The following is a 10,048-nucleotide window of genomic DNA, read 5'->3' as shown; positions in this document are numbered from 1 at the left end:
AAAAGAGTTACGACATAATACAACTTAAAAAAGCAGGTTATATGATTTAAAGGGTGTTGCACTTAATTAAATCGTTTTATTAAAACTTTAAATCCTTAGCGCTGCGTTAGCCCGAAAGCAGCCTTAAGGATAAGTAGTGGTAACATTAAAATTAGGTCCGAGAAAACTCAGGCATTTGTGGCGCGCGCGAGCGTGTGCCCTTTAGTTTCGTAGCTAGCTGGTTGCTATCATTGCCTGATTGGGAAATCCGGGCTGCATAACTTTCTAACCTATTAATGCGTAGTTAAATGTTAGTCAACCAGAAAAATCTCGAAGCTGTTTGAGCTCAAAAAGCTAAAAGATCTGTCAGTGGATATACATATACGAGACACGTGCCGTCATGCCTGGGTAGGTAAGTATCAAATATATCCAGAATCTAAGACTATATACATCCCCCATCTTAGCAGGATAGACGCTGCTCGTTTGGAGAGCACTTGTTGTGTTGACGTCGACCCGCATTTGAGAGGCCGCCCTCAGTTTTAATCTTCCCTTTTGTCCACGTTCCCTCCTTGGCCAGACTACCTCAGATTGTTACATACATTGTTGATCATAATCGGTACCACAATACTTTCTCTGCATTTCATTGTTTCGAGTTAAATCCTGTTTCGCCATCATCACCACTATGCAAGTAACTATGTAGGTAACTATGCAGATGCTAGGTATTAGATACATAGTCTCCCCGTCTTACAGCTACACATGTACCCCTGAGCGTGATCAATCAAGGTCCTGCCTGGCCTTGTAAGTTTGCTCAATCCGGTGCGCGAATTTCTGTGAAGCATCAAAGGATAAACATTGTAAGAAACAAAATGGGACAGGTGGAAGCTAGCCAGCACCGCCTCCCGAATATCCTAACGCTGGAGACTAGATATAGTCGCAAGGCATGTGATATGGAGCTTAGTAGAGCTTCACGTGTGTATAATTAGCACACACTGTGTATTTGGGCGAGATATGCTAACAATGAACAGTGCGGCATCCTCTTTCATCAGACATGAATATGTTGCTTTCTCTTGACCTCGACGACATGTCTATATAGATTTAATAGCCAAATACTACAAATATATAATAAATATACAATAAATATATAATGCATGATCCCGTTTCTCTCCTTTTAACTTGACAGTTCTCATTCCCCCCCTTTTCTTTCTCTCTACTTCATCTTTGTGACACCCATCAGGCGTATATTAACTTCATACCAAACCCCTGAATAGACCAGGCCAAATGGACGAACCAGATTCTAAACTTGGAGTGAAATGGGAAGATGAGGAGATGGGTCGACCTGCGCGTGGACTGCGACGCACCCACTCAAGTGGTTCAATGTCGATTCGCAGTGCACGCTCGAGACGCGAGGTCGACCCTTCCATCCTCCTCCCTATTCAGTACCGTACTGTGTAAGAGATAACCTGATCTCTTTCACTCCTAACCGGTGAAAAAATGGCGTTCCACACGATGATCCTGACTTTCGGCTCTCTTTAGGTCGTTCCAGATTGAGGAATCGAGACAGACATCGAGACAAAAAGACACCGCGGAGCTGCTGAAGGCGAAAGACACGGCCACCAAGGGTTGAAAACCACATCCCTAGACATTCATCTAAGATCCCATCGCTCACATTTCTTTGTTCGCATAGAACTATCCTCCCTTGAATGGCACACCATCTCCACAGATGAGGCTCTTCGCCGCCTCAGCGCTTCCATTACCGATGGCCTCTCGAACGACCAGGTTACCCGCAAACAAAAGGAACACGGGAAGAACGCCCCATCTCCGCCACAGTCTCGTACACTTCAGAAATGGCTGGGCTACTTCTTCAAGGGGTTCGGCCCCGTGCTCCTAGTGGGAGCTATTCTAGTTTTCGTTTCGTGGAAACCGCTCGGCCAACCACCTGCTCTAGCTAACTTGGTACGTGAGGAGAAAAAAAAGCACACACAAGTATAACGCATGTAGTGGCCGTGATGTACTAATATGTCATCTACTTCAGGCCCTAGCCATCGTACTGGTAGCAGTGTTCGTGATCCAGGCCATGTTCAACATGTTCCAAGACTGGAGCTCATCCCGAGTGATGAGTTCTATTAAGAACATGCTTCCCGAGGACTCAATGGTGATCCGAAACGGCGTCCAAGCATCCCTCCCAGCTCAGGAGCTCGTGCCGGGAGATATCGTCTGTATCAAGGCAGGAAACAAGCTCCCGGCTGACATGCGCTTCCTCCAAGTCTCTAGTGATGCAAAGTTTGATAGGGCTATTCTAACCGGAGAGTCTGCGCCCCTGGCGGCGACGGTAAACTCGACCGATGATAACTACCTTGAGACTCGCTGTATCGGTTTACAAGGCACACATTGTGCCTCCGGGTCTTGTACAGGTTTGGTTGTGGCTACAGGAGACCGAACAGTGTTCGGCCGTATCGCTGCTTTGACAAATGAGCCCAAGGTGAAAATGACTCCTCTGGAGAGAGAAGTCCTGTACTTCGTAACCATAATCTGTTCCATCATGTTCGCAATGATTGCTATCGTGCTGATTGTCTGGTTCGTACCTACAACTCAACATATTACTTCCCAGGGGATAAGTACTAATAGTTCTCAGGGGCGCGTGGCTGAGAACATCCCATCCAGGCTGGATCAACGTTCCAACACTCATCGTCGGCTGCGTCAGCGTAGCCATCGCTTTCATCCCTGAGGGCCTGCCTATTGCCTTGACTGCCGGGTTAACTATCACAGCCAACTTGATGCGAAAGCACAAAGTCCTGTGCAAGTCGTTGAAGACTGTTGAGACCTTGGGGTCTGTTTCTGTCATCTGCTCAGACAAGACAGGCACTCTCACCGAGGTAAAATCATGCCATGCCTACTTCCTGTTGGACTTAGACTAATTTCATTCAGAATCGAATGACAGTTACTGAGTGCGCCATTGGAACCCACATCATCACCGTCGACGCAGCCGAAGACGAACTGGAAGTAAGCACCACACCACTTGTAGCTGGCATGGTAACAACCGGCGTAGACCAAGTACGTTCCATCGCAGGCCTCTGCAATGCAGCCGAGTTCGACGCCGCTACCATGGACCTGCCCATCGAGCAACGCCGTGTCTTTGGCGACGCCACCGACCAGGCCGTCTTGAGGTTCTCCGAGCGCTTCGGATCCGTGCAGGACCTGCGCCAATGCTGGCAGAAGACTTATGAGCTGGCCTTCAACAGCAAGAACAAGTTTATGTTAAGAACATTCTCCCTATTCAAGCATGATTGCCTCAGCGCTACCCTGTCTGAACGGGAGGCGGACGACTTCCAAACAGGCGATACGTAAGTTTTTTTTCTTTTTTTTTTATAACGATGAAAATTGTACCTATGAGGCTGGTGCTAACACAAAAACAGTCTTTTAACTATCAAGGGTGCTCCAGATGTCTTAATCACCCGCTGCTCCTCGTTCGTCAACAATGCAGGAGACGTGTGCCCCTTCGACGAAGACATGCGGGCGACGTTTGAGAACGTGAAGAACTCCTACAGCAGCCAAGGAAAACGCTGTCTCCTGCTTGCGCGCAAAGTCATCCACCAAGGCCAGCTGCAGAATCAACCTGGGACAGGCCAGTTCGAGGAAGAGATCATGGAACTCGCCAAGACAGACTTGATATTAGTCGGTCTTGTGGCTATCGTCGACCCTCTTCGTCCGGAAATTCGCGAGGTCGTCTCGATACTTCGTGGTGCTGGTATTAAGTTTTTCATGGTAAGTGATGGTTGCCTACGCGCTCTTAGTGTGTATATAAACATCTACTCTTTCATTAACATTATCTTAGGTGACTGGCGACTTCGCTCTTACCGCCCTTGCCATCGCCCAGGATGCCGGCATCATCAGTGTTGCCGCATCTGCCGTCCATAACGTCTCCGCGCTGCCAAGAGTAGAGGGGGTATCAGCAGATGGCATTAGCAAACCTCAACAACCTCGCTCTTCAATACTCATCAGCGGCCCAGAAATGCAGAGCCTTAACGAGTGCCAGTGGAAGGCTCTGACTGAATACGACGAGATCGTCTTCGCTCGTACGACGCCAGAGCAGAAGCTGCGCATCGTGAGGGAGTTCCAGGCTAACGGCGTCGTGGCGATGACTGGAGACGGCGTGAATGACGCGCCCTCCTTGAAAGCTGCCGACGTAGGTATCGCACTCGGAAGCGGTTCTGACATTGCCATTGAGGCTGCTGATATGGTCCTCCTGGACTCCTTCTCGTCTGTGGTAGAAGCAGTGAAGTATGGGCGCGTGGTGTTTGATAACTTGAAGAAAGTTATCTGTTACTTGCTGCCAGCCGGAAGTTTCGCTGAGTTCTGGCCGGTCATGACCAATGTTCTCTTTGGACTCCCGCAGATTCTCTCGTCGTTCCTCATGATCATTATTTGGTAAGTAGTACACCCCTGAGCTGAAGAATTCTCATGAAGAAAAGGGACGCTGACTAAACTACCACCCTTTTTAGCTGCTTCACTGACTGCGCCGCTGCAACGGTGCTTTCGTACGAGAAGCCGGAGGCTGATGTATTATTGCGCAAACCACGTAACGCCAAGAAAGACCGATTGGTGAACTGGCAGCTCGTCCTTCACGCGTACGGTGTTCTCGGAATGATCCAGACCACAGTCTCTTTCGCGATGGCCTACTGGTACCTGGAGAAGAACGGCATACCATTCCGCGTGCTGTGGTTCTCTTTTGGCGTCCTCCCCGACTCGATCGACCCGGATTACTATGCTGAAAAGCTGAATACGGCGTCCTCTATTTACTTCGTAAATCTTGTCGTCATGTAAGTTGTTGAATGGGAGGTCCTCGAGCCGTCAACATGCGCTAACTTTCTTCCTTTACCTAGGCAATGGTTCAATCTTCTTGCAGTCCGCACACGACGATGGAGCATTTTCCAACATCCCCCGGCATTCAATAAACAGACTCAAAACTTGTATCTCTTCCCGGCTATTATCTTTGCCTTAGCTATGGCCGTTCTCTGGCTGTACATTCCCCAGCTGCAGTCTGTTCTGGGTACATCGCCGGTGCCAGTAGAACACTGGTTTCTACCGTTCACTTTCGGCATATTCATCTTATTCTTTGATGAGACTCGTAAATTTCTCATACGAAAAAACCCCAATGGGTTGGCTGCCAAGTTGGCATGGTGAGTTGCATAATTGGAATTACTTCGTTGGTTTAGGTAATAAGGCCTACTACAAATTTATCTACCCCTATTTGAGCTAGATGCACACAAAACTTGTCGCCGTCTCTGTCCCTGTGCTACATCACCTTCTTGCTACTAGCTTCGCTAAGCAAAGATAATCGATAATTAAAGGCCCCGATAGAGGTGATGAGTAGTTAATAGGTAATCATGTAACTTTTACTGTACGTGAGAATACAAGGGATGAAGCGTGGGATATGCTTCCACCAACTCTAGGTTTCTAACACGCTTGTCTATATGTCTTATACAGTCCACTGCCTGCCTGCCTCCCTACCAAGGTAGCATATATATGCACACTCATTCTGCGTCTGTGTCTGCGTACTACATCCGTACGACCAATTTTTTCCCCTTCAAGTTTCCCTTCTTCAGCAGTTCCAGACCTTCCTGAACTGAGTGTAAACCCCCATCAAGCAAATGTAACTCAGGTAAAGCGATCTTGTCACTTTCCAAAAGCTTCCCAAGCTCTTCTGTAAACCGAACGTTGCTTTTGTCGAGTACGAATTGCTTCATTTCCACCGTGTGTACCTCGACGTTCTCCGGAACTACCTGTGAATTTGACATCATGGCCAATGGTGCGAAAGCGACGGGCTTAGCCTGCGATACTGCCTTCAATGCCAATGCTGCCGTTTTCGGTCCTACCAAATCGATGGCTCGCGTGACTCTATCCCCTGTGACCTGTCGAATCTCGTCCACCAACTCATCGTCCCCTTTGCCGTCCCGTACGACCACATGGGATGCGCCCAAGCGTTCTGATAACGATTTCGTTTCCGTAGAGTTGACCGTTATGACTTTAATCCCACTCAAATTCGCAATCTGTGTCGCGAACTGCCCTGTCACCGTAGACCCACCCCATACCAGTAGCCACTCTTCCTCTGCCGCTTCATCTGGGGTATGCCGCGGGATCGGGACGCCTAACCATTTCCATAATGTCATTGATGCTGTCAAAGCTGCTACACCTAGACAGGCGGCTGCTTCAAACGAAACTGTCGAGGGGATGGGGAGAACGGTGTGGGAAGGTACGACGACATATTCCTGGAAGCAGCCCGCACGAAGGTCCTTATAGTACGTGCTGGTCCATACAGAGTCGCCCTCTTCAAAATTCTTAACCGCCGAACCAACTTGAGCCACTACTCCAGACATTTCTCGGCCCGTTACCTACCCACTATTGTGAGCTTTTGGTCTTCCGCAGATAACAGGGGGGGAGAAAACATACCCAAGGGAACTCTGGCAAGCAGAAGTTGTAGTCAACCGACTTCCAATCGATTGGATTCAAACCAACGTAATGACTCCGAATCATAATCTCATCCTCTCCAACAGTGTGCATGGGGAAGTCATGCCGAATCTCATATTCACCCTTGCGGGCGATGACGAGGGCCTTCTGTACTCGGGGCATGGTGATTTCGGTAACCGACACGCTGGCGGATTCATCTGTCGTCGTCGATGTGAACTCTTTCTGTATTTCGTGGACCACGTTCGAGTGTTTCTTCTCACTTGCCGCCGACTTGGTCCTTATCTTGTGCAAAAGGGTGCGCACGACCTTCCACGAATTCCTGCTGCCAAGGGAACTTCGACTTCGTGTTTCCGCCATCACTATTACGTAGGTAGGTAGGTATTACACCGCAGGCTTGATAAATTAATAAATAGAGAAGAATGATCCAGTCCCTGCTCGTTACTTATATGCCATAAATAGTGTATCGCGGTCTGACACTGCTTGCGGTTCTGCGCCGTTATTAATAATATAGTTATATCACACACACCTTGACCAAGCTTGATTTTCAAGATTCTGCATCGTCCACGAATAGTCGGGTACAACGGGGTTTATTTACTATCTTTCTAGAACAATTAGAAATCAATAAGAGTCCGATCCGGGCCAATGTGGTGATTTGGTTGTCGCACGCCATCAGCACGCCATCGACTAGGGTGTGTGTCTGCTTACAAAAAGGCGAGTAGCGTTTCTGTGAGGTGGAGTAGATTCCCCTTTCCGATTCGGTCCCTCGGGGAGATGATAGCTGGGTAACATGAGTTCTGCCCTGATACGACGATATCGACGTCAGTCAATTATCCAATACTATCTCCGACTGCGGTGTCTCTGCAGGTATCCATAGGCGTATCCATAGGCTTAGAGATTTCATCCCCAAATGCTTCATAGCCCTGTCCCGGGCGGACGGGGAAGAAGAAAAAACTTCGAATTATCGAAGAATATCAGATTAAGAAGGATATATCTTATCTGCTCCGACCAAGAAGGCATTTGCAAGTCTATGTTCGTACTAACCAATAATCTATAGGGGTAATTTCGAATGGCTAATCGTATACCCCCCGCTTTTCCATTCATACGAGCTTAAGAATATATATCAAAGTCGACTCATGTATTTCTCCGTGATCTTACACCTCCAGCTTCAATGATAAAGAATATAACGTATTCTCTCGGAGACACAGTAGCCCTGAGCGCTTCCTCAGTGTGCTATAGGCTCAGAAGCCCCCACCCTAATGACTTGGGAAGGAGGCTCGAGGCGCATGCCCTTCAATCTGTATAAGCGTTTGAAGTTACGGGCTAATTACCATTTCTATCTAGTATAGAGGTAAAAATGGACGCCTATAAGTGGCTGTCTAAACTTGACTGTGTTCGTCAAGGGTTTACCCGGGGGCTGGCTGTAATAGACATTTCCGCGTATAACTACAAGTATTGAGCCTCTATAGTTTTCGAGGGGTTTAGAACTCCCTACGGCAACAATGCTGTTCAAAGTCTTCCAGGCTTCGTCATGTAACAGTATATCTAGCTTAAACAAATATGAGATACTTTTACCATGCTCAGAGGGGCAATGCTATCAAAGTATTTACCAGTCCTGGAACGCATTAACCTTTCCAGGGGCGGTTAATGATAGAGTTGTCATGTATTCTACTAAGAACTGATATCTAACGATCTTCAAAGTTGTCCCAATGTGATGAAGCGGTTGGTTGTAGATCCTAAGCACTCATAACGGGAGAAGAGGATAGGGAGCTATGTCCGTAGATTCATTGGCTTGCACTATATCCAAGGCAACAGCGAGTTCAATGGCAATCTAATAACTGTCTTGGCCAGTTAAGAAATCTGTCTAGTAATATTTGTAGAAACTGCCCGCGTGTGTGGCTGATTTAATATTGAAACCCCTATATAGGTCTTCCAGTATATCTATGTCCTATATTAGATATGAAGCACGCTGACTGAACCTCGGTATGATGGCTAGTTTGGTTGTACCTTAGTCCTATATACTCTATACTAAGAAATATCTTCATGATAGCTAAAAATGGGCGTACAATTTCAGTCGAGTGCTATGGCAACAACAGTATCACCAACACCACCAAATCTAGTCCGCGTACGGCTTCAAGACTCGACATAATATTCCTGGCAGTCTGAAAAAGCTTCATGGCTGTAGGGCCCAGCTTCTAAGTATAGCTTGTGTTAATCTACTGAACACCCCTTTCTTACTCTCACCATAAACACTAAATGAGTTCGAACAGTATTCTTTGTCTAAGACGCACTGCTTCGGTATCGGAAGAGAGGAGAAAGTCTAACAAACATCAGAGCAAATTATATTTACTAGCGTTATATAATGTACGTGATTATTTCGTTTATTATCTTGACACCATGCAACATGCAAATAAATTACCCATGATCAAAACCTCACGCCGCTTGTGAGAGCCGAGTATATACATGGAATCATCTATGAAGATCTATAGCTTAATGTTGTACTCTAGGCATCAGTGCCAGATATTGCTTAGCTCACTGACCTCGTTCTCAACTACTAGTTAATTGTTACATATGTAGGTACGTATGGAAGTATGTTATATGTTACTAATCACCTTATGCTTAGTCAAGGAATTGCTGATTTGTCGTATGCGAGTAGCCTTCCAGGGCTAATTAGTAATGTCACTATACACGCGCTTAAGCAAGAGAATTGTGTTCGATAGAGACGACATAAGTCGTTTGCCAGGCGAAGTTGGTGTCCTTATGGATGACCCCTAGGAAGAAAATTGTCCAAACGATAAGATTTGAAAATAACCGGCGCGTTCTTACTAGCCATTACGTAAGTAAGAAAGAGAGTAGGTATACTCTCATATATGTATTGAACCCAATGTGTTCATATTTCCTAGCTTGCAAGATGGGTAGAGCTTGTTCAGCATTCGAGTGCTTATTTATGTAACTCCCACCTTCCTTCGTCACTTGTTGCACCACGGACCCCTAGACTGAAGGATCATACTCATAACTTACTCCGACATAGATTCGTAGTAGATGTTTGACCTAGAATCACTTGGAGATATCCAAGTGCTGGCGGGATGTAGCTATAGCCACTCTTCCAAGGTACATACATATGACATACCGCTCCCCTATTTGCGTTTGAATCACACATACTCACGATTAGCCCAGGTAGGCATTCTATTATCAAGATAGGGATTTTCTCGTTTGTTTTCACTCATTGACGAGGTAGTTGCGGTATTTTCTGGCTCAAAGTAGACCACCTTTCACACATACGTACCATTTCCCAATTGTCCAAGGACGTTCCTGTTTTTATTCGAGAATGAAAAGGGTTCCAGAAAATGTGAGGCGTAATGTGTAACGGGCTATTGAAGAAGCAAAGTGACTACCAGAAGTTCCAGAACAATGAGAACGTTGATGAAGCATAGGCTGATACCGTTTGCCTTACGATTGCAGGTGCGTACTTGCTTTTATATGACCTTGGCATTTCAGCATAGGGGTCGGGTCGTATGTCCGTGTGCTATCTGCTGTAGAGTTGTTACCGTGGTGAATTGATTTCGGGGTTGTAAACGATGCATGCGTTGTTTGATAGCATTGGCCA

General features: G+C 46.7%; 2 protein-coding genes across 2 annotated transcripts; one reads left to right on the top strand and one right to left on the bottom strand.

The window, feature by feature from the left end:
• Positions 1-1,353: 1,353 nt before the first annotated feature.
• GGS25DRAFT_514974 (calcium ATPase) lies at positions 1,354-5,160 on the top strand (the record flags this gene model as incomplete). The annotated part of the gene is made up of 10 exons (XM_049263037.1): positions 1,354-1,427; positions 1,513-1,598; positions 1,664-1,932; positions 2,012-2,553; positions 2,612-2,852; positions 2,905-3,320; positions 3,393-3,741; positions 3,812-4,404; positions 4,479-4,796; positions 4,860-5,160. 10 exons carry the CDS (start codon positions 1,354-1,356, stop codon positions 5,158-5,160), a joined length of 3,189 nt encoding a protein of 1,062 aa, XP_049114398.1.
• A 165-nt stretch (positions 5,161-5,325) lies between these two features.
• Positions 5,326-6,982, bottom strand: GGS25DRAFT_354077 (GroES-like protein). Its single transcript, XM_049258073.1, has 2 exons — positions 6,427-6,982; positions 5,326-6,368 (listed from the first exon to the last, which is right to left on the bottom strand). The coding sequence occupies exons 1-2, from the start codon at positions 6,799-6,801 to the stop codon at positions 5,535-5,537; spliced, it is 1,209 nt and encodes a 402-aa protein (XP_049114397.1). The 5' UTR covers positions 6,802-6,982; the 3' UTR covers positions 5,326-5,534.
• Between the last annotated feature and the right edge of the window lie 3,066 nt (positions 6,983-10,048).

The sequence above is a fragment of the Hypoxylon fragiforme genome (genome assembly GCF_022984875.1).
Source record: "Hypoxylon fragiforme strain CBS 206.31 chromosome Unknown GGS25scaffold_7, whole genome shotgun sequence".
Taxonomy (NCBI): Eukaryota; Fungi; Ascomycota; class Sordariomycetes; order Xylariales; family Hypoxylaceae; genus Hypoxylon; species Hypoxylon fragiforme.
This window is presented reverse-complemented; position numbering and strand designations above follow the sequence as displayed.